The sequence below is a fragment of the Anthonomus grandis genome, chromosome 11 (assembly GCF_022605725.1).
Source record: "Anthonomus grandis grandis chromosome 11, icAntGran1.3, whole genome shotgun sequence".
Classification (NCBI taxonomy): Eukaryota; Metazoa; Arthropoda; class Insecta; order Coleoptera; family Curculionidae; genus Anthonomus; species Anthonomus grandis.
In genome coordinates, this window is record NC_065556.1 from 22,724,569 (window position 1) to 22,750,944 (window position 26,376).

Sequence of the window (26,376 nt, forward strand, 5' to 3'; positions counted from 1 at the left end):
TTTATTGACGTCCGAAATCGAAACGAAATGAAAATATTCGCGCGTCCATTTATCAAAAAAACAATTTCCTGCACGGGGTTCGCGTCGTCATGGGGCGAATTTTCGGCTAAATGGTACCTGCAGCCCTTCCTAATTTAATCTGGCCCAGCGTTTTGCCCAATTTAAAGTCGGAAATTATGGCGAGGCCCTATAATTCCGCCCTCAGTAGGAGGGTGGATCTGTTAAACGTTTTCTGCGTGCACGATTATGAAAAAGATGATTTATGGAAATTAAGCGGTAATGTAGTAAAATGAGCCGTGATGACAGTTTTACTGCTTTATTTATATTTTATTAATTTTTAGGCATTTTTTTGTATCGTTTACATTAAATCCAGTTAAAACGAAAGGCTCAAACTAACAGACCAAAATGGTGTAATTTAACAATAAATTTTGGTTTAAAAATTATCGTGATAAATGGCGAATGCGCTAGAAGAATATATTTTTTTTTTAAATTGGGACAGAAATGTTTTACCCAGAGAGCATCAAATATTGGACTAGCGGATTGAAATTTAATAAAAATCATCTCTAAGCTTAAAATGTATTGTTTAATATAAAATTATAATCGTGTCCATTTAAGTTATGCATAGTTCCTGTTTAAAAAGCTGATTTATACATATAATAATAATATAAATTTTTTATATTTTTGAGTTAATATATATGTTTATCAATTAGAATTTTAATTTAATGGTTAATTTTAATAAATTTATAATTTTAGTATGCTAAAATATTACTTCCAAGCAATAAAATACGTAAAACGCTTAAATTTCAATTTTTTATAGAAAATGGCTGTCGTGCCCATTTAAGTTATGCATAATTTTATTAAAAAAGCTGATTAATCAGTATTTTTCTATGAAATCAAAAAAGTTTTATTAGGTTCACCTATCTTAAAAAATTATTCAGTTTTTAATTATTTTTAATTTAATTATATTCTTCACAGACTTGTTGAATAAAATTATTTGTTTTGTTAGTTGAAGTTTTATTAATATAAAATATCACTTTTAGAATAGGAACTTTCTACTCATATAGCACTGGATATCCAATAGACATTCAGAATTCGTCCAAGTATGTACAAGTAGAAAAAAACAAGACATCCAAAGGATTACCGGTTTGGGGTATCCATTTGTATTCCTATTATTGTACTAATAGGTTGGAAAATTAAATTTCTAAAAAAGTATAATAATCGCATTTGCAACGGTTAATCTTTTTTAAATTATTTTTAAACGAAGCATATTTTCGGGCAAAAAATACAAAAATTTCTAACCGATCGTCTATAGCAAAAGGGACGAAAGTTAGAAAGATGAAAAAAAAAACATCCATATATTATTTGATATCTTGAAGTTATTGTGTTCTTCAATGAAATTTAATTTTTTTTTAAAAAATGACAGTCGACTCCATTAAAGTTATGCATAATTTTATTAAAAAAGTTGATTTGTATTTAGCATCTAAAAACTTTAAAAAAGTTTTATGAGTGGACCTCATTGGACCTCTTATCTTAAATATTTTCAGTTTTTTAATTATTTAAAAATCGGTTTTTAATTAATTCGCATTTAAGTATATTTTTTACAGCTTTCTCGATAAAAATTAAAGTTGGAAAGAAATTGCTCCAGACACGTGTAAATTATTGGACAAATATTGAATTCCAAATTGATGTCCGAGAGTATGTCATTTGACTGTCCATTGGATATCGTTTAAACAATTTTCCGATAACCATAGAATAGCCGATATGTCCAAAAAGAGACATCCATTGGTTTAAATGGTGCTCTCTGGATTTTAAACTTTAAAAATAGGTTTAGTAGGTATCGGTTACAAATAAAACGCTTAAATAATTAGTGCGCTAATAAAAGTAAATTAAAATCTTGTAAAAAAAATGTAAAAAAATATTTTCACTTGAATTCAAATTTATTTAAATAGACACAAGCACAGAGTCTAGTAATGGTAGAATTTGTGTAATTTAAAAAATAATCATTTTAATTTATATAATCCTAATGGCAAGTGGTTTGGAAATTAAAAAATGCAAGCTTATAATACAGATTCATATATTCACATAAAATGGCGAAGGTTCTTGAAAAAAACTTATATTTTATTATAAAGTAGTAAGTAAAATGTTAGTAGAAATGGTGGATGAAAAAACATGAAATGAGACATATACATACTTACATGAAAAAAGATATAACAGTAAGAAAAGGCAAATTAACAAAATATACAAAAGTAAAAGGAATATTTGTTTGTTTTTTAATAATTAATTTAAAAATTAAATAAGTAACTTCAAAAATTACATTATAACTTTAATGGATATTTTTTCAAAAGCCGAAGTAATCAGAATATTCTTTTAAACTTAATTTTAAGCCTATTTAAATGGCAAAAAATTCTATAAAATTTCAGCATAAGTGGCAAATGCGCCAGGAAAAAAAATTAGACTATTAAAACCCCTTTTCTTTATATGAACAAAACAGTAGTTAAGAATAAAATTATTGTTAAGAACTTATAAAGGAAATTCAATACGTTTTGTTGTCACTTATATAAATGATTAATAAGACACCACGAAATTTTGCCAAAATATATTTTTCTGGAAGTTGCATCATTGCTAATTAATTTTTAGGATAATTTACTCTGAAAACTACGAAACCGATTAAATCCTAAAACTTTTTTAAATTCTGGTACTTTCGTCATTTTCTACTAAAATTTATAGATGTACCAATTAAAAAGAATATATATAGAAATTTAATATTTTATTTATAAAAATTACGAATTGCAAAATTAGTCAAATTAAAAATAATTATTTTATTATTTAAAAAAACTACTAAACCGAATTTAATTTTTTCTAAAAATGCTCTTTATTTTCAGCACTTTTGTCCAATTTCTTGGCTATTTTTTATAAAGATTTAAATAGTGCTAATTTATATTTCAATTGCAATTTAATGACTTATAAGCAAAAAGGCCTCCATTAAAATTATGCATTAAATTTTCCAATATTCTTAATATACTTACCAGATCTACCATACTCACTAAAGGGTTGAGAAAAAAAAACAACAAATCATATTTTGAACAATGTCCATATTATATTTTATTCCCACATACACACACGGCACGTTGTGAACCTCATTTCTTATAATTGTAATAATAATATTAATATGTATTTACATTGTAGAACGCACTGTTTAAGATATACATGAAAACCCCACGTGAGGGCATATATATTAAATATAGCCAAAAATCGACCACATAATTATTATGTTTTCTAGTCCACTGGCCATCAACAACACATTTTTCTTAATTTACAACTGCTAGCTGTACATACAATCGGGTCTGTAGCAAATTTTTCTTCATTTTGCCCCTTCGCATCCATATAATATAGTGTAAAATTTATGATCATTAAAATTACTTACAATAACTTGTTTAAATATTAATATAATTCTTAATTTTAAAATTCAAAAGCGTCCAATGAAGGAGTATGGTTATTGCTTTTTGATATTGCATATACAAGCCTTTAGGTGGCCAAAAATTTTATTTATTTATTTTTCTTAAAACATTTACACCGTATTTTCACCATACGTTTTTATTTTTGGCTTTCGGTATTATTTAATATGTTAAAAAGCTAATATAATGAATGAAAGAGATTTTTTTTATAAATTATATGGTGAAAACAGGTTAACAAATGGACCGGGGTTATCGAAACACAAGGACATAGCAAGGGCGGCTATACAAATGGGCACCGCCCTCAGCCACAATATTCTTTTAATATATCAACTACTTTTTTAATTATAATTATTATTATTATAAATTAGAGTATATATGTATGTATATCAATTATATCATAATATCAATATATACAACTTGTATACATTCAACAAAATAACCGTTTTTTTAGGTACAATAACGAAATCAACACAGTATAAGTATAAAACTAAGGTACCTACGCCGATATTTTTTTTTATGGGCGTTCCATAGGAAGTTGAGTGTCAAAAGTGTTTTTTTCTCAGACACTCTGCATTAATACTTTAGGAAGTGTATGATATATAGTAAAGTAAATAGCTAGTACATAGTTTAAAATTGACTTTCCGACGGATTTTCCTAAGGTCTTACTTAATTTAAGGTTTTAAGGTTAAGATAATTTAAATATTTTCCTTCAACAAACTTAAGGGTTTTTACTTTGATTTTCACCAGTGCAATTAAAATTTCATCAAAATAAAATATTACCTTTAACTTTAAAATTAAATATTTGATATAAAATGACAATCGTGTCTCTTGAAGTTATGCATTATTTTTAATAAAATGATCAATTACTAAAAATTGAGTATTTTTACTGTTAAAGAGGTTTGTTGATAAAATATAATATAACTTTTAAGCGATTTTACTTATAAGGGTCCTAACGATAAATGTTTACCAAACAATACCAATCACGTCCATTTAAGTTATGCATAAATATACTCTTTTAGAAAAAAAAAACATCAAAGTATCTTAACCCTTGCGTAAATAATTTTTTTACTATATACCAAACACCAATAAATAAGTAATAAACAAAAAAAATAATATTAAAAAAATTTGGACAGCACAATTTAAACTTCAATGTATAGTATAAGGCCCACGATATAGTTTTTTTCTTTAAAATACAACTAACTCAAAACTAAACGAATATAGAGTTAATTTATAATATTGTCGAGATATCATTTTTTTTTTGAAAATACCTTTTTTTTGAATTACATCATAATTTATCCTATCTCTAGCCTCTATAGGGGGACTAATATTGTAAAAAATCCGCATTTATTAAACGAACGTGACGTATTGGGAATGGACGCAAGTAAGTTTTAATAAATTGGAGATTTTTGACGAAAAGAATCACATCAAAAGCTCTTAGAATTTTTCGAAATTAACTTAAAAAAAAAAACCTTTTTAAGTACATATATTTATAAAGTTTTAATATTAAACGTTAACTTTTTAATTTATTCCTAGCTATTAGATCAATACGATTACTTTCAAAAAAAGTATATTATTAAATTTTCGAACTATTAATTTTATTATTTTTACCTGCCTTGTGTAAAGCTCATTCAACCCATTAAAACTCTTATTTTTGAAGTGATTCTTCAATATAACTGCCGAGCTGTCCGCGATAATAGCTGATATGTTGTTCAATTACGTCTTTTATACGCGTCTTATTTATTATTGAGTAGGTATATTATTAAATTTATCCCTGTTCCACGGACCTAACTTTACGATTTGAATATTAAAAAAACAAAATTTTACTTTTTAGGGTAAGATATTGTTTAATTAGCGATTTTTAATTTAAAATCTTCGGCTCGGTCGAATCGGTCCGTTTTCATCGAAATTTGTTTGCTAAAATAATTTAGGCCCTGTATATTCTTATCTAAAACAATAATAAAAAATCTAGCTACCAATAGTCTCTTGAGATCATTACGGTTTAGTTAATACAACAAATAAACGCATTATTCATAAGATATTTAAGCCTCCTCACTTAACGAATTAAAAGTCGAATTTCCGTAATGTACATAATGGAAATGAATTACACTGCAGATGAAAACTAACAAGACCGATCCACTATAAAATGTCTTTTTTTTCTTCTCTAAACTTATCTCTATTTAATTATTAAAAAAGAAATATAACACAGTTTCATAGATATTAAAAATACAAAACGGAAACTTATACTTTCATTTGTTTTTAACTACCTACGTATTGCTTTGCATTGACTTTTTTTTTGGTTTTTCTTCTTTGAAATTATATTGAGGGTTTTATGCAGTTTAAAAAAATGATGTGTTTGTTTTTGTATTATTGCTTATATGTTTTGTATTATTAGTTATATTTATTTTAAAGGACAGTTTTATGTGCATAACATTTGATGAGCAAATTTCAAAATATCAATAAACTATAATGAACCAAAAAATTATTATAAAAGCCTTTTAGGTTATGCATATTAGTTTTAAATTTAACTTAAAATATTTACTGCTTTGTGGTTAATAAGACATTTAAGCAACTTAAATCAGAGTAGTAATTTATTTAATATTAATGTGTCATATTCATTAAAGTTATGCATGGTTTTTTTATTTAGGAAGACAATTTCAAATGCCATTGGGTATGGTGCAGTTACTTTTGTGAACAATAAATGTTATTGTACTAGAATATTTAATTTTTTTGATATACAACATTTTTAACCAACAACTAAATATAATACATACAATTGAAATAGTCTAAAGTTTAAAAATAAATAATGTCAGTCAGATCCACTTAAGTTATGCATGAAAAATCATAGATGTGGAATAATACCTCTTTGAATTTTTTGTTTTATTCCAGGAATCTGACACAATTTGTGCTTTTCCCGTGATTTTATTAAATAATTAACTAAGTAAATATTTTTCCAGGTTTCCCGAAAATTGGAACCCAATTTTCTATATTCGAAGGTCTTTAAAGTAGTTTTCCATCTTATTAATGCTTTTAGGAATTTTTTTTCTTCTATTCCAGGATTTATTGGTAGTAATTTTGTATATCTTCCAAAATCTTCAAATTATTTTCCAGAAAGTAAGAATATTTTTTTTAAGAATTTATATTAATTTTCAATTTTATTCCAGGCATTTAAAATTCATCAGAAAAAAGAAGTTTTGTTATATGCGTTTAGAGAAATTTTTTCTTTTATTTCTGGCATATAAAAGTAATTTTTCATATCTTTGGCATTAACTTCATTTCCTACTTTAAGTCTCCATGTATTTAAAATATATATATATTAGATTATGTTTCCAAAGGACCAAGAAAGAATTAAAAAAATAAATTATTAACGGTTCATAAAAAAACAAAAAATTAAGAATCTAAAATGAGTATATCAATCACATCCATTTTAGTAATGCGTAATTTTTTTTTTATTTAAGAAGTAAATTAAAACGCCATTCGGCAATGTAGAGATACATACTTTCGTTTAAAATTATTGTTAAAACCTGGATTTTAAGGTTTATTTAACTCCCTGAGCACACATATTGAATGTTATATTAAAACACAATTTTTCATAAAAATGTGTAAAATACCCGGAAGGTATGAATTAATTTTCCAATTATCTTTTTAGGAATTTTTCGCTTTAATCCAGGAATTTGACGCAATTTTTGCTTTTTTAGTGATTTTAAACATTTGCTCACGTTTATCCAGGTATTGGAAATAATTTTTTATATTAGGCAATGTTGGCAGTCTACCAATTTCATCATACTTTTCCAAGATAATTTGGTAGTAATTTTGTATATCTCCCAGGAACTTGATATTATTTTCCAGAATGAATAAATATTTTTTGGGCATTTACAGTGGTTTTCAATTTTATTCCTGGTTTTTAAAAACTATAGATATAAATTTAATTATTTTATTTAATTAAAGGATCAAGAAATAATTAATAAAAAATAGTCAATGGTCCATAAAAGCCAAAATATTAAGAATTTGAAATGAATATGACAATCACTTTCATTTAAGTTATGCATGGGTTTTTTATTTAGGAAGTAGATTTTAAATGTTATAAGGGAATATATAGTTATTTTAGTTTACATTTATTGTTGAAACGGGTTGATATTATGGCATAAAAAAACTAAAATGTCAGCTAGTTATGTTTTAAACCTAAAAAAATCTTCCCAATAAAATTATATTGATTTAAAGTGATAACGCTATTCACATCCATTTAAGTTATGCATACAAAATGATTAAAGTGGATTTTTGGGTTTATTTATTAATAATACCTCTTGGGCCTCACATATTGATTGATGCTATATTAAAACGGATCCGTGCCGAAGGGTATGAAATTATTTCACAATTGCTTCTTAGGAATTATTCGTTATATTTCCAGTAATATTAAATAATTTTTCACGGGAATTGTAATTTAATTTTTATAATAGGCATTAAAGAGGCTGTTAAGATTTAATAATTTTATTAAGTAAAAAATAAAAGAGTTTTAAGTACACATTTGTGAAATATTTAAAGTTTCTTCCCCTTCAAATGCATCCAATATATAAAAATGTTAAGTTTATTAATAGGGACACAAAGGAAAGAAATAATTAATTCGAAAACACAATATACCTAATTTTTTAAACTGCATAACACCCTAAAAAAAACCCAAAACTATAGTCCAGATTGACAATAGTATTGACATTTTTAAATACCTTTGGTCATGTTTAAATCCATCGGATTGCCCTGGCAACGGCTGTACGCGTTCCAATATCCCTATTTTTATCCTATCTAATCCTTGGTTACCGACAGCCAAATATAATGACTAAATATTTATTAAAGTTTATTAAAAAATCACATTTTTTGTTGGTTATAAAACAGCCCCCCGGTAACGTGGCCATCAAAATGGTCATTTTACCGGGATAAAAACCCTTATCTAAATTTCTCTATTGACCTCAACGCTACATAATACTGTAGTTCAATAAATGGAATGAAACCATATTAGACACCAAAAGCAATTAATTAAAAAAAAAATAAACAAACTACTAAAAACTGTGAATCTAACTGTTAGAGCGCTTTACGCACATCTGAATCTAAATTATTAGTAAATTAATTGACATTTACACGTTTCACATTTTCTTGTTAAAAAAATAACGTTTGGCTCTTTTTTCCACCTTACACTGTCTGCAACTATTTATCTTCTTCTAACTAATCGGCTAAACTGAATATAAATTATTTAATTTGCCACAACGCGTCATTATGTTTGTTCATCGGCTTTTCACTTAAGTTGACCTTACTTAGCTCTGATTTACAGGGTGTCACAAAAATATCCCTTAGTTAGGTTTTTTGTGGCACCCCATAATAAGTAAATTACTTTAAAGTCGCTTTTTATTGACTCACTTAGAGATTTACATAATTTTTGCTTAACTACTTATAGTTTTTTTTTTATAAGTTACTCTTACCTATATGTTGCTTTAAATATTTGCCAATATAATACATAAAAGAGGGCAAAGCCATTTTTATATAAATTATTAAAGGTTTTTAGCTAGAGTTTGTGGAGTGTTGCTAATGTTTCGGGCATTTTTCATAATTTCTCAATTGTGGTTTGGCATCGTTAATTTTTTTTATTCTATCTATTTTTAAATAAAATTTGATATTTTGTTGTGTTTTTACCATGTGAGGGCTTGGACAAACATTGGTACTTTGGTACAAAATTATAAATTAAATTAAATATCACAACATGCAAACAAGCCTTCAAAATCAATTTAATATCGTTTGAAAATTCGTGCCCATTATCCCTCTGTAAAATAATTATGACCTGGGTGTTATAGGAATAGTAGGTAGAAAAATAAATAATCTATATTTTTCTAAATTTCATTTAGAATCACCCTGAAATTTCCAATTTATGGGTCAGTTAGTATATAACAATTTTGAGTAATTTGATTATTACATTTTCGAAATTTTTGACATCTTCCACAAACCACAATTTTATTAACTTTTTAATGTACGGCTCTGGATTTTTTACTTCAGTTTTGATTACTACATATCAGTTATTTAAAAAAAGAATATTCTATGTCGAACACGAAAAAGTCCAGTTGCTAGAAAAATAATTTAATAATGAAGAAACGAAAGTCAAATGGGAGGAACATTCAGAGCTGGAATTTTTCAAAAACATCATTTATGGAAATCTAGCACCTGAAGAAAGTATAGAAGTTTATATGTATAACTTCAGATATCCATAAGATTTGAATAAAATGTATAATGTCCAAAATTAAAAGGCGATTGTTTACTTATTCTCCAAACTGTTTTCTAGTTAAATTGCAATCCTTATAAAAGTGTCATTTTGAAGTCTTCAAATAAATGTTCATCTTGAAAACATTTATTTATTGTTATTGCTTGTCCGTAAGCAGTTTTTGTAAAGTATTTCTCAAAACTACTTTCATTGGACATGTGCGTTTTTTACTGGACGCTCCCCGTATAGGATAATATAAAAAAAACATACTTAAAGAATGAGATAATTAATTAATAAAATCGCCCCTGTATTCTCGATGTTAGCTAAGCATTACAAACCATTACAAAATTGCCTTAACCAACCTCAATTAGTGACAAAAATAAATAATTATTTTTTGAAAATTGATCCCTTTAGTTAAAAATTTTAAAATTAAATTCATATGAAAAATTTTTTTTTTTATTTATTAATATTTGAAAATTCTTGCTTACTGTCCCTCTGTATAGTCACTATGGACATATTAAAAATGAAATTTTAGGACGGTCACTTATTTAGAGTTTTTTTACATTAAAAATATTTTTTTTTTAATATAAAGAGCATTCTTTAGTAGTGTCATATGGTATTGACCTAAAAGAATAAAAAAATTAAGGAAAAATTCCAGAGGCGTAATATTAAGCATTAAAAAACTTAATAAATAAGACGAAAATTGTCCAAATTCCTCAAATTAATTTTTTTAAATTAGAACATTTCTGTTTAGAAATTCTGGTTCATCACCCCTCTGTAAATTGACTATGACGTAGAAAGTCTATTAAATTTTAAATAAAAAAAAGACGGAAAGGTATAGACGTCGAAGTTTTTTTTATTTTATATTTCTTTTAGTTAATTAAAAAAGGGCTTTTTTCACCATAAATTTCTAAACTGTACTATTTCTTTACTTTATTCAATTTTATAATTTCGATAAGTTTAAAGAATAAATAAATAAATATTGATAATAATTATAAAATTTTAATTAAACTTTATAAAACTAAAATCGTTTCTTTTTTCCTCTTTCTATGTACCATAAAATTTAATGAAATCAATTAAAAACTATATATTTTAACGTTGACTTATTATTAATCACATAACTAATAAAATTTTTAATTATAATTGGTACAATCATGAGATATCATTATCAGTTTAAATGGGGTGATTCTAGAGAATAAAGGGACAAGTTTATTTCACTTCTAACTATTCATAAAGTACCATAACTATAATTCAGGTACTAATAATTCAAAATTGTTGTTTAAAACTACTTTACTTACATGATCATCCCGTTCTTTACTACTGTGCGCAAGACTAATTAATGAAAACGCCCTAAGAAACATTAGCAACACTGAAAAATATACAAAGTGATCAACTGAAAAATTTACTTTGCAAATAAGAAGAGTATTATTATAAGGATCCTAAAGATAATTTTAAAATACGCCTTAGCTAAATATACCCGCCACCTTAAAAATTACATTTTACTAAATTAACAAATAGTAATTAAAAAATCTATTTAATTGGGTTCACTCTGTATATCCGCTGCAATCATTCGGCCTAAAAGTTTTTTTTTTTTTTAATATATCGTGGAGGAATTTGTACTGGAGAAAATATTACACAAGCAGTATTCCACTCAGCCAGAAGTAATCTCCTACTTGATATCATTTTATAAATAACAAGCCTATGTTGGCAAAAAACAAACTTAAAAACAATAAAAAATAACATTGAAAATATAATTTTTATTGGGCAAGAGTTTACCCCAAGAAAAATTATAATAATATCCACATAATAACAAGAAACATTAATATATTATATCCTTTAAAATTATCATGCCTCGCCCAGTACCGACAGAGATAATAGGCATACACTTCAATAATAATAATAATGTGAAAGGGATTTTTACGAATATTAGAATTTATAGTCTAGAATCTACTGTAAGTGCGGGCCACACAGAAAAACAAACTTTTAATGAGACAAGGTGTTTTTTCAGTTAGACTTTAAACGGTTAATAAATTATATACTACAAATTAACAATATTATTTATTTAAAGATGAATTTATAAGCCTGACGTTCATATTGCTGTCAAGAACATCGGCAAGGAGTCCATAACAATTTAAAAAAAAAAAAATTAAAAGTTGCTTTAACGGAACTGGGAACGTCAAGTTTATAAAGGCACCTTTTGGATTTCATTACATAAGTATGTTTGTATCTTTGGCAAAATATAGTGGGGTTATATTGTTAATTATTCTATAGTAGCTTCCGTTTAAAAGCCAATGAATCAATACTTTAAGGAAAAATGCGTAACATTTTTAAAATTTATTTATCCCTATGGCTAAAACATAAATTCGTTCATTATTCCAGGCATTTCAAAGTGCCATTAGCAAACGTAAATTAACTAGCAATTTTGCCATTAGGTGAAAAGAAGGAGGTTGAAGATGAAGCTTTACCGTTAATTGAATAAAAGAAAGAATGAGATAATATGAATAAAGAAATATTAAAATAGTTGCAAGAAATCGTAGCAATAGGAGCATTAATGAATCAAGGTCAAAAATAAAAAGAAAGAAGAATAATCTGTCAGCATATTCTGGCAAATTGGATAAATCTAAGGGCCTTTTCCAGAGAATTGGGAATACAAAATTATCTGAAAAGGCTAATGGTTGAATAATTTTCAGGAAGATATAAGTAAAACATCAAAGGGAATATACTTTTCAAGACGACCTGGATCCAATATAGTTAAGTTATGTTGTTAAATGTTCTATAATAGCTACCATTTAAAAGATATTTATGCAATATTAAAAAAAATAATGTCAGTAATTGAAAAATATTGCATTCATTTCTACCTTTTACTGATCTTCCATGGTAAATAATACAACTGTTTATTATTTAAACACAATACAAACGGACTATACGTAGTCAGGTTTGAAAATTTTAAAAATTATTCCATTGGCATTTCAAGGCGCTTTTAACAAATGTCAAATGAAGAAGGAAAAAGGGTTGAAAATAAAATTTTGTTTTTACCTAAATTTGATGGAAAATTCGATAATGGGACTAAACAAGTGGTTGAAAATAAATGAATGCTGATGTTAAGACACATCTTTTATTAGCCCAGGTTCCCCTAAGGCAAGAAATCGTACGTAAACCATCAATTTACCAGAAGTCAAAGAGAAAAATGAAGAAGAAAAATTTCTTAGTAAAACAACATAAATTGGAAGAATCTAAGGGTATTATCCAGAGAACTGGGAATACATAACTATCTGGAAAACTCAATGATTAATAAATTAAAGTAAAGATATGAGTGAATTACCAAAGGCGATTTACTTCCCAAGATGACCAACAGTAAGTCGAATACCAAAGACTTCCTGGAAGGACTTTTTTTTGGTACTTGAAATTATCTAGAAGATGCCTTGAAATTATTCTTGTATTTAAGAAAACGACGAAAAGAGGAAAAAGGGAGAAATTATGTTAGAGGAAGAAGTAGATATCTAAGAGAAAATCAGACAAGGACACCTTAAGCCAATATTTCTATGATTACTATTCTTAGGCCCTTAGACTAAAGGTTTCATAATAGTCCTTAGAAAACAAACACAAGAATGAAGAAAAAATAAAAATTAAGCATTTCTTGAATAAATAAATTTGCTTAGACTAATACATAGAAGTTTTCATGAGAAGTGGAAATACAAATTTATTTGGAAAGGTCAATGGTTAATTAATTTCGATAAAGATATGAGTAATACATTAAAGGATATTAACTTCCAAAGCGACCTAAATCCAATAGTAAGCAAAAGACAAAGTAAAGACAAGAATAAAATAAATAATAAAATTAAACCTTCCTTGAATAAATTAAGCAAATCAGACCAATATAAGGCACATTTCCAGAAAACTGGGAAGACAAAATCATCTGGAAAGGTACATAGACGCAGAATTATTAAATCTTAGGAAAATGCCAAATAGAACTTTTTTCTTAAGACATCAATTGCTTACTAAATCAAATAGTTAACAAGGGTTAAAAATTAGAAGAAGCGACAATGCGTTCCTTAAGTTCTTACCTAAAAAAGTAGGCCTTTTTATTATTCTTAAATTAAAAGAAAAACGACTGCTAGAAAAAAGGCAAAAAGAATGCAATAAAATTAAAAGGGTGTCTTAGCTTTAAACAGGTTTTTAAAAAAAATTTGTATTGTGAATTTTGGCAAAGAAGGAAATAAGGGACTATAATTTTTATAATAATTACCTTGACTAATCCATCAAAAACGCAAGAGTAAAATGAAGAAGTAATATTTAACCAAGCTTTTCCAGTAATACATCAAAGGGGAATTACTTTCCAATACGACCTAGATCCAATAGTAAGTAAAAGATAAAGAGATGAATGATTATCTTCAGAAGTAAAACAAGAATATAGTAAACATTAAAATTAAACTTTTCTTGAGTGAATGAAGCAAATTAGACCCATATAAGGCACATTTCCAGAAAACTCGGATTACAAAGTTATCTGGAAAGGTACATAGATGCTGAATTTTTAAGAAAATTTGAGTAAAATATCAAATAGAACTTACTTGCTAAGACACTTATTGCTTATTAAATCAAATAGGGAACAAGGATTAGAAATTAAATAAAGAGACGTATGCCGACGAAGTATGCCTTTTCTATTATTCTCAAATTTAGAAATTTATAATTTTAAATTAAGAAAAATTATTGCGAAAGGTAATAAATAACAAAAAGCTTTGCAGTTTTTTTAAATAGCTTTTTCAAGACATATTGTGAACTTTGACAAAGAAGAAAATAACAGACTATAATTTTTACAATAATTTCCTTGACTAATCCATTAAAAAGTAAAGACAAGTATAACGAAGTGACGTTTCAGCAAAACGCTTTTCCAGACTTTTTTGAGTACAAAATTATCTGGAAAGGTCATATAATAATGATTTTCAAACAGGATTTAAGTAAAAACCAAGGACGATTCACTTCTCAAAACAACCCTTGTTTCCAGCTTGTTCTTAAAGAGAGTTGTAACTGTAACAAAACATTATTATTAAAAATTATTTTTTTTAACTCTAAATAAATGTTAAAAATCTTCCTTAAAGAACCAAACACTTTGCCCCAAAATTGACAAAACATGCCTAACTTTACAATTAGTGGTAAAATCTACATTCAAGCACTAAAAGTTGATTTTTTTGTATAACATAAGCGTGAAAAAATAATTTTTTAAATGCCTAGCATCTTCTTTGCTACCTCTTAACGGGCGTTTCTTCAGATCTGCTTTCTGGAGAGCATTAAACAGCGAACTTTTTTCTACTACTGTCTACAGATTTGAGATTCATTATCACACTCGAGCAAAAAATTAAACGAGGTAACAAAGAAAGTGCAACTTAATAAACAAGTGTTGGTCTGTCTGGTCCGACATATAGAATAACAGTAATAAAAATATTTACAAATTTGTTAAAAATAACAGTTTTCTTTTTGGTATACCTCAAAACGTATGTATTACACCAACTAGAATGTAAGAACACAATTTAAAATTATAGAAACTAAATCAATTTCAATTTAATAAAAATTTCAATTTAATCATAAAAATTTCAATTTAATCCAGGGTTAGCCAAATTGGTCCTTAATATAATAATATGTAAGGATAACGTATCCTATAAAGATACCCTGTAATATATCATATGTAATTCATAGAAACGCAAGTGTTAACCAATAGTGCTTGTGTTTGGTGGGGGATGGGGGTTTATTGCTGCCTGAGAGTAAACTTTTGCCGAAACCGCCTCTTTTAGCGAGATATTCTTACCTTTATTCTAACACCGAGATAGTGAAAGGCATCTAATTTATAAAAAAGAAATTCTATGGAAAATCTAGACATCAAGAACAGTATAAAAGTCTAGGTATAAAGGTACGAGTATCTTACTTTAGTTGAAAATTTAAAGGTTTTGAAACAAATGATTAGTAATATAAAAATGTTCATCGCGTCCTTTTAAGTTATGCCTGTTAAAAGCCATAATATTTTTTATGGCAGCGTGAAACCGTGTTGGGAATTCATTGATTTTAATACAAAGTCATATTTGAAAAAAAAAACAAAAACGGGTTTCGACAAAAGGCCATCATCAGGCCGCCGCGGCATAAAACAACAAAGGCAATAATTTAATAATAAATTACTTCGTAGACACCAAACATATACAACAACAAGTGTTAACCGCGCAGCGGGTGCTAAATATTATTATATTATATAAATTAATTAATATTATATAATTAATTTTTTGTTTGTTTTAATATTATACATATTATAAAGGTGAATGTACAAGTGCAGATTAGGGTTTGTGATCACGGAATCACAGGCGCTGGCTGCCTATTGAGGACCGAATTGTGGGTCGAAGAGACGACATGACGACCAAATGGTATTGTTAGTTATATTATTATAGTCCGGCCTGTGATAGGCAGCTCAGTGGTAGCCGTTGGTGAAAGCGGCGGGGATCAATGGGCCCTGAAACAATGAAAATTCAATTTAAGCTATTTTATAAATTATTTTTAATATGTCAATGTTACAGGAGATTTTAATATTTTAAAAAACTAAATGTTCACTTTTAAGGTTTTAACTTAAGGTGTTCTTAAGAGATTTTAGTTTTTGGTTTGTATATATTAATTCATTTATTAATTGCGGTTTTGATTGCTCAAGACTATCGAAGTTTACGAAATTTAAATGTGACACAGGCAGCGACATACTTAAAAAGTCTGCAGGTATATTTTTACGACCAGGGATATGAGCTAAATCAAAATTTGGAAAAAAATTTTGATCATTCTGGCTCAAGGAGCTATCGGATGTTTAAATTTTCTAGCCATGTCAAAGAAGCACGATCTACTAAAACTGTTAATTTTAAACCCAACTTAACAAAACATCTAAACTCCTAGTGTCCTAAGTTCTAGCAACTAAAAGGATAAGAAAAAAGTCATGTGAAGCCAAACTGGTGCTGGAATTATATCTTGTTATATTTCCATAAAACTTCTTCTGCTTTGGGTATTTGAACAATAGGTTGCTATTTATCTTTGCTTTTAAATAGATCATTCAAGAGTACTCTGGACCTAGAAGAGTATTCATCAACCTTTGCTAAATATGAGCAGCATTTAATACTACAAAACCTTTTATTTCCTTCTTACTTTCAGAACGAGGTATCTGACAACTGTGTCTCAAGTCAATTTTGGAAGGATATTTTAAAAAAGAATTAACATCACGTTTTAAAATGTTATTAAGCTCCCTACTATTAAAAGAAAATCTATGATTTCCACTACTTTCTTAAGCAAATAAACTACTGGCTGAAATTTGGTTCCAATACCCTTAATTCTAACATTTTATCAAGTTCCTTATTAAAAATTTTTAGTTCATAAGCTAACATAGGTAATATGCACCTCTTTTTAAAAGAAAAAGAAATTTCTCAAGAGTCATTACTAAAATACGCACTACATTAAAATATTCCTTAAACTATATTATTTTTAATGAGAGGTAAGTAACTGAGAAATGTAATCTCAATGTAATTTACTGATTGAAAACACATGAATAAAATATATTTTAAATTATGAATTAATTTTAAGAATGCCCAGTTCTACCTCTCTCTTTAGTAAATAAATATAACGAACGGTTTCAAGTTCAAGTTTTATGTTCATATTTCTTCTAAATACGCGAATAAGTCTATTTTCTTCTTCTCTTCAATATTTGAGCGCGTAAGATTTTTACTATAAAAATAACCTAGTTATAAACAAAATAAGTAACTTATTGATATTTATATTAATGGTGCAAAGTTGGCATATGTTGAGTCTGCTAAAAATTTGGGAATTATTTTGAACGATCAAGTCAAGGACTCTTAAAGAAGATTTTTCAAATAACTTTTTTGTTATTTAAGACTATTTACACTAACATTAAGCACTTTTACATCTTTTAAATAATAAGTGAATCTCTTGTAATTACTGTACACATGTACACCTATTAGTTACTGTGATTCGGCTTACGGATTTTCTTTAAATCTTAAAAGTAAATTACGATTTCAAACTGTTCAAAATCCTTGTCTACGTTTTGTGTATGGCTTATGAAAGTTTGACCATAGAGTGTTTCCATTTTAAAACGAGCTACTCTTATTAATAACTTTAAAAAAATCCTATCCTAGCGTCATACATCATTTTAAAGCGCAGATAATCGAATAACCAACGGTGTATAAAAAATCTTTATAGACTTGATCTTTATAGAATTTAATCAATGCGTAAAATGATGAAGTAACTTTTTTTTTTTATTAAAAAGTTCCTAAGGGTGCATGGTAGGTATATCTAGATGTTGGGTGACTTGAAAATAAATTTTCAAAGGCTGTTGGATTTTTATTATAAGAATTGTTAATGATCTTCCATCTTCTCCTACCACCCTTCAAGAAATACTAGTCTTCCGTAGACGTATTCATTATTAAATGGTTAGATTTCCTGTTAGGTTAATGGTTCCACTCGGTCGAAGTACCTACGATATTTCAAAGGTCTTTTTTATATAACGCAGCAGTAGTATACAATAAATTAGCAGTAAATTCCAATTAATGTCTTTAAAACAAAATTTAAAAAGTATCTGCTAACTAATGAGCTTTGCAACTTTTAATTAGTTTATTATTTATTTTGGTTCAATTTGAGTTTCCAGTCTGAGAAATGTTTTCTAAATGGTGCAGGTTAAAAAAATATATATGTACTATCTTTTATTAAAAATGCTTATTATATGTATTAAATATTGTCAGGTCTAAATAAAGGTGTACCGATTGGTTTAGTAAAGTAGCTATTAGCTAGATTGTGCCAGTCTTCTGCTTTATCCTAACATTTATATTTTTTTAGCTCTGTATCAAATATTATGGTTCTAATAAGACATTTAATATTATTATTATTTTAAAATTTTAAAATTAAACTTGATATGGGAATTTAAAGAAAATTAAAAAAAAAAATTAGTTGCAAAATCTGCCAGAAAAAATAATGAGAGAAAAAAAAAGGAAAAGTAAAACTGATATAATAACAAATACACCAATTTTTAAAAAGACAAAAAAAATTGTAGGAAGAAAAAAGTACTAGGAAGAAAATAAAGAAATATTGTAGAGAAAGAATTAAGAAATACCTAAAAAAATCGAATTAATTCAATTAAAAAAAACTATATAGGATGATCTACAAAGAAATATCGTGAAGTACAATAGAAAAAATTTTAGTTGTACGGTTAATATTAAAAACAAAAATTAAAAATGATAATGGTATTCCAGAGACATTAAAAAAAAACAAATATCCGGCAGTTAAAAAAAGAAATAATATTTTCCCGTTCGTTTTTGACAACCACGTAAAATAATTAAAAGTTATAATTATTAATTCTTCTTCTTCACTAAGGACCTATCCATAACCATGACGTTCTTTTTCTTCCAGACCTACTTTTACTTCAGTACTTTTCCTTGTATTATTATTTGCAGTAATAAATATCGACCTTTAACTCTTATAAGCCACATGTATTCTATTTTTTTAAATAGTTTACATACATGACTTCTAGATTTTTTTTTCCATAGTTATTCATGATATTCTAAGCATTGTCCTATAAAGCCACATCTCAAATGCTTCCAGATTTTTAGTGGTGGCTTCTGTGAGTGTACAGCTTCTATGCCATACAACAAAATAGAAAATATTTTTCCATTTGTGTCTATGATCTTTATAACTTGTCGCTTTTTTAAGGTTCCAGTGACCTCTTTAATTTTTTATGCTTTTAAAGCTTCTAATATTTTTTTACGCATCTTTCTGCTGCTTCTTTTTCTTTGGCCTCCTTGATTTTTTTCTTAATAAAGTTCCTCTTTTCTGTTTTATTTTGTTTCTCTGTATCAGTATCAAAATTTCACTTGTCATCGAAGATTTTATTTTTGGTTTTAGAAATTTTGTCTGCGTCAACGTATATGTATACTGTCCAGTTATTAAGAATAAATCAAGAAAAAAATACCTATAGAAATTAGATAATTTTAAGGTAATTTGGAAAGTACATTGCTAGCACTAAACACCATAATCACAATCACTTCTATAACTCATGCTACACACAATGCTCTTCCGAAAACCTCTACAAAACGCCCAGCAAACCAATACCATTTCTCTACAACTGAGAGCAGCCATCTTCCATACTGACTTAGAGAGACAAACGTCTTTCTCTATCTCAGATCCACACCTAAGACCACACAAATAAAAGATGCTTACTTTAAGACTCACCGGACTGTAGTTCAACGGCGCCCGGCTTACAGCGATGGCCGGAAAGCTGGATGGCTGTGGGCTGGCGGCCTGCACGTAGCCGACGCTGTCTCCAGGTCCGGCTCCGCTGCTGTTGTACATATCCAGAGTGGGACCGGGGCTGGAGGCGGCCGGAAAGGCGGCACGTTGGGCGCCCTGGGCGGCTGCGGCGGCGGCCGCGTGCGGAGAGGCCGGCGGCCCGAAACCTTGGGCGGCGGCTGCGGCTTGGTAGTTATTCATTACTGGAAAGAAAGGGATCGGTTATGGTTTGTCCATTCTGTTCTCAAGAAATTGCTGTGATTTCCTAATTATAGTGTGTTCAGATTATTAAGAGCCAGAAGGAGAACAGGATTCTTCCTCTTCTCCTACGTAAAATGCACAAGTGTAAAATGAGCACGTAAAGTGAGCAAGAGAAAGCCAGCAACGAGCTATATAGGTAACTATTTGGTACCTAATAAACTTGTCCCTGAGAGCCATTGTGGTTTAACAAAAATGTATTACAGAATTTGCCTTCGAACCTTGGACGGCTAGAATTAGCATTGCCGTGGAACTATGGGCTGTTCGTTTGCTGGCAACATCTGTGATGCAATCATGCCAAATGCTTATGTAGAAATGGTAAAAAAACACTTAATAATAGCATATTTTGATATGCACAAAACAGTACAACTGTTCCTTTTTCCAGTACGAGGTACTTTATAAAAAAGTCAATATTCAAAGTTAAATGACTGCATATAACATATACTAGAGAAAAAGGCAACGACATCGCAACGCCGCATGATCGCATTGTTGATTCCACAGACCAAGGAACCTTTCCCAGAGGCGTCGTTAAAAAGCATGTACATGATAAATATTTATTAATAGTAGATTATGCTTTAAATTATAAATAATAATGTTACCGTTTATGAACTCCGTATGCGTTTTTTATATTAAAGTAAAGGTACCTATCTAACAAAAACCATTTTTATGGAACTAAAATATTTTATATTTATTACAGATTTCTTAATAAGTTTTCATTTAGGTTTATTTCTATGATTCCTTTTTTTACGTTTATGATGACGGTACTTCCTCGATATGATATTAATGCAGTATCGGTATTTATAGTGCGTCACAAGTTTTTACCATCGTAAAAGTTCACTAAAAACACTCAAATGAGAGCTTTGTCCTTTTTCGACCAAAAGCTAAAGACTAAGTTTGGTTTTAGGAATAAGAATGTTTATTTTTTTTTTTGCTTTGAAAATGTTATTTTGGCAACTTTCCAATTTTTTTAATTATGAACATGTTAGTAACTCTTAAAAAACATCAACTTTTTACCAAAAAAAATTGTTGTTTTTCAACTCCTTGGATATTTTTTGAAAAACGCTGAAATAGGTGTTTAATCATTTTAAGTGAGCAAGTTGTGTACACATTTTCAAAAAAAAAATTTTTTCTTGTATAGCATAAAAGCTGTACACTCACATAAGCCACCACTAAAAATCTGGATGCATTTGAGATGTGGCTCTATAGCAGAATGCTTAGAATATCGTGGATAACTCAAAAAAAAATTCTTATTTCTTTAGTTATGCAAATATCAGTAAAACTCCTAAACAAAATCCACTTTTCACAAATTTTTTTATCTCAATTCCTTAGATATTATTCAAAATAGTTCAAAATAGTTGTCTTGTCATTTAAATTGAGCAATTTGTGCATAAATTCTCAAAAGTTTAACTTTTTTATTTTTTGAGTTGTGAGCATGGACATGAAGATGAACTCTTAAAAAATAAACACCTTTTCACAAAAAAAAAAAATTCAAATCCCTAGATAATTTTTAAAAAACGCTGAAAAAGGTATCTTAATTATTTTTATCAAGCAATTTGTGCACACATTTTTAAAAGTGTAACTTTCTTATTTCTTGATTTATAAACATGTCAGTAAGACTCTTAAAAAAAATCACCTTCTCAAAAAATTATTTTTTTTTCTTAATTCTTTGGATATTTTTTGAAAAACTTTAAATTTGTAACTTTCTAATTTTTTTTATGATTTATAAACATGTTAGTAACTCTTTAAAAAAAACAACCTTTTCACGAAAAAAATTTTTTTTTCTCAACTATCCGGACATTTTTTGAAAAACGCTAAATAAGTGTCTAGTTATTTTAACCAAGCAATATGCACACAAATTTTTAAAAGTGTAACTTTTTAATTTTTTGAGTTATGAACATGTCCGTAAGACTTAAAAAAAATTATCTTTTCGCGAAAAAGTTATTTTTTTTCTTAATTCCTTGGATATTTTTCGAAAACCACTAAAATAGGTATCTAATCATTTAAGTTGCGTAATTTGTACGCACATTTTCAAATATTTAACTTTTTATTTATTGAATTATGAACATGTTAGTAATATAAAAAAAAACACCTTTTCACGAAAAAAACATTTTTTTTTCAACTATAATAATAATAATAATAACCTTTATTTAGCAAATTGCTACATATAGTATACAAAGAGGTTAAAACGACAATAATTAAATATAAAAAACAAAACATAGGTCTAATAATACAATTTTAAAGTATGTACTCTTAATAATCGTTTAAAACTATTTATATTATTACAGATTTTTAAGTCATTAGGCAATTTATTAAATTCGAGCAAACCTTTATAGAGCACGGAATTAAGCATTAAAACGGTGTTACACTTATGAGCTAAAATAAAATCAGTACAATTCCTAGTATTATAATTAAGGACATCACGAAATAGTACTTATCACATATATAATTAGGTAAAAGGCCTTTCTTTAACTTAAATATAAACACATTAACATTAAATATAATTCGTTGATGGACGGTCAACATACTTAAGACATTTAACATTATTTTAATAGGAGTATAGCGGTTACATCTCAATATTGTTCTCATTGCCCTATTTTAAATTTTTTCCAATTGAGAGATTTTATATTGCAGTAAATTATATAAAAGAGTTGAACAAAATTGTAAATGCGGAAGAGCTATAGCATTAAATAACGTTATTTTTGTATTCATTGATAAGTTTTGTCCCACCCTATTAATGAACCCTACCTTTTTAGCAAACTTTCTCATGATATAATCCTCATTAGCCTGAAAAGTTAAGTTCGAGTCTAAAATTACTCCGAGATATTTAATTTGATCCTCGTAAACTAATTTCTGTCCATCCACACAAACACTTACACTTTCAATGTCAATAGAAAATGTCTTCGACCGTCTACCAAATATACAAAATTTTGATTTTGTGGTCAGTCAAACAAATTGCCAAGTTCTATGTTCATGTCGCAAACCATTTGCTGTAGATTTTGACCAACTATATAGAGCACAGTATCATCAGCAAATAAAATAATATTTGATTTTTGAGCCACCCTAACCATATCATTAATGTAAAATAAAAACAATAATGGACCCAGAACAGTACCTTGGGGCACACCGACCTCGACATTTACAGTTTCAGACATAGCATTATTAAACTTCACACATTGTAACCTATTACACAAATAAGACTTTAACCACTTTAAAACGTTCAGCTTAATTCCTATGTGCTCTAACTTACCCAACAATATATCTCTACCAACAGTTTCAGACGCCCTTTTAAAATCCAAAAACACAGCCAACACATAATTACTTGAGTCAATTGCCTTTAAAAAATTATCACAGATATTCAGAAGTACAGATTTACATGAATGACGTTCACGAAAGCCAGATTGGTTAGAAACTATAGTTTGGTTGTTATCACAGAACTGCAGTAATTGCTCTTTTACACATACTTCTAAGACCTTTTCATATATAGGAACAGTATTGATAGGACGAAACTCATTAGACAACTTGGTATTTGGCACCTTTGGGACAGGTTGATATCTTCCAGGACTCCGGGAAAACGCCATTTGAAAGTAAGGTGTTTATGACGTCCAACAGCCTATTTCCAGCAACATGAAAGACATCACAAAGAATCTGTTTGGAGTTGGCCATCTTCACCCCCGCCTACATTTTTTTAGATTATTAAGGACTGGTCTCAATTTAGCCATTGATATTGGTTCAAAATTCTGAAGAATATTAGTTGTGGTTGGATTTCTTGGGGCATTGCTAACTATGTTTTGTTGCGGTATATTTTGTTATTTATATTATATTATAATATATATTATAATAATCTCCCTGATACTGTCTATAAAAAAATTATTAAATTGATGTGTTATTGCTGCCATGTCAGTCTCAATCTTTATTCCAAAGAAAATTTCGCTCTGTATTGCTTCAGCAGAAGGGTCTTCAGATTTTTCCATAGCTCCCTTGGATTTTTTCAATTTTCATCTATGGTTGCAGCAAAATAATTGTCTTTCTCATTCCTAATTTTACTCACGATAGCATTTCGTCTTGATTTATACTCTGCCCATATGTCTTTACTTTTATGTAAAATGGCTCTTTTATACAGACTATGCCTCTCACGAATTAGATTTTTAATTTCCGAGTTAATCTACTTCTTATCTTGATATTTGTGTTCTGTGACAGCTGGGATCATGGAACACATTACACATTTCGTTGAGGCTTGATGTAATAGAGAAGATGAAGGCTTCTGCTTGTAAATTAACATCTGAAATGCTGGTGGTCCAAGGTGAAGTAACTATCTGGACATTTTTTAAATAACGCTAAATAAATAATAATAATAATAATAATAATAATAATAATAATAATAATAATAATAATAATAATAATAATAATATCGTTTATTTAGCATATGGCTACATACAAAAAACTTGTATCAAAAAACTATATAAAATTTACCAACTACAAAATACATAAGGTCGCAAGGAGAAAAAAATACAAAAACCTTGAAAGTGATTTATTTATATATTTATTAGTCATTTTAACTAGACAATTTGCACACAAATTTTCGAAAGTTTAACTTTTTAATTTCTTGAGCTATGAACATGCCAGTAAGACTCCTAAAAAAAACACAAAATTTTTTTTTTATTAACTCCTTGAATATTTTTCGAAAAACGCTAAAATAGGTGCCTAGTCATTTTAACGAAGTAATTTATACATAAATTTTGAAAACTGTAACTTTGTTATTTTTTAAGTTATGCACATGACAACTCCTAAAAAAATTACCTTTTAACAAAAAATATATTTTTTTCTTAACTCCTTGAATATTTTTCGAAAAACGCTGAAACAAATGTCTATCCATTTTAATTGAGCAATTTGTAGTCAAATTTTCAAATATGTAACTTTTATTTTTTGATTTATGAAGATGTTAGTAAGACTCTTAAAAAAATATCTTCTACTCACTAAAAAAAATAATACTTAAGGAATATTTTCTTTTTTGTCAGGAATAATATTCAACAAATATACTGTTCGATTCATTAGGATATTTGTACAATAATAAATTTGTCATAAAACGTTTTAGAAGAGTTATGGACTTTTTTATTCCTGTCGGGAATCAAAATTTTTTATTTGCTACAATGATTAAAAAGTAATTTTTTTTTAATATAATTGGAATATTTATTAAGATATTTATTCCTGCCTATAATAAATAAAACCATTATTGTGGATAGACATAATACCCAAATCTGATTATCCTAATCAAGTATTACTTTGATAACTCGTTTTTCCAGTAAAACATTCGAATACATGCGTCAAATATTTGTGTACTTAAACATACGTATTATATTTATCGAAAAAAAGAAAAGTTTTTTTCTTTACGACCCTATATTGTAAAATCTAAGACGTTTAGAACATTTATTTATAAGCACTTTTTTGCTTGATCTCTCCTAATGAACACGCCCGTGAATTTTGTTACAATATTGACTGTCTTAAATCTCAAATGCATCTCATTTTAGACCTATGAAAAACTGCAATATTTTAAGATAAAGCTCCATAAAAAAATAGCAAATATTACTTATAAATAAAAATATAAACTTAATTTTAATTTATAGCTGCAATTTATTTGAAATCCATATTACATTATCAGGCCCAAATTTGCATGTAACAGAATAATTTTTTTTCCGTTAAAGTTCTCCTAAAAAATAGTAATATCGACTTTTAAAAAATAGAAAAAAATAAGTAGAAGAAGAACAGCATAAAGAGAAAATTTTAAACCAACACCTTGTGAGACCACCTCTTGTAAATTTTATTTTGAATATAAAACTACATAGTTGGTTAAGGATAAGCCGAATATATACTCTGGTTAAATCTTCTTGAAATAAAAGAAAAATAGAACACAGACATGAAGGAAAAAGAAAAAGAAGTTCTATGAATTAATTCGAAAACATAAGCAAAAAACAGTTTGCTCAAGATTGCATAAATGGTCCTAAGAATGACAAAGTTAATCAGTATCAAACAGTGACACGCAGAATATTTATCTAATAAAATCCTGATCTTTTCTTTGAACCTGAATATTTTGCTGTTAACAAAGACCTTCCCTCCAAACACATTCTC

At 27.8% G+C, this 26,376-nt stretch overlaps 1 protein-coding gene across 5 annotated transcripts in view; it reads right to left on the reverse strand.

Annotated features, from left to right (window-relative positions):
- Positions 1–3,072: 3,072 nt before the first annotated feature.
- Positions 3,073–26,376, reverse strand: part of LOC126742520 (RNA-binding protein Musashi homolog Rbp6) — a 660,776-nt gene continuing 637,472 nt past the window's right edge. For 4 of the 5 annotated variants that reach the window (XM_050449167.1, XM_050449169.1, XM_050449170.1 and 1 more), the window contains 2 exons: positions 19,927–20,198; positions 3,073–16,180 (listed from right to left, as the gene is read on the reverse strand). In XM_050449167.1, the coding sequence (XP_050305124.1) occupies positions 16,139–16,180; positions 19,927–20,198 (314 nt within the window). In that variant the 3' untranslated portion in view covers positions 3,073–16,138. The remainder of the gene's footprint in view (positions 16,181–19,926; positions 20,199–26,376) is intronic. The other variant, XM_050449168.1, reaches the window with a different exon arrangement.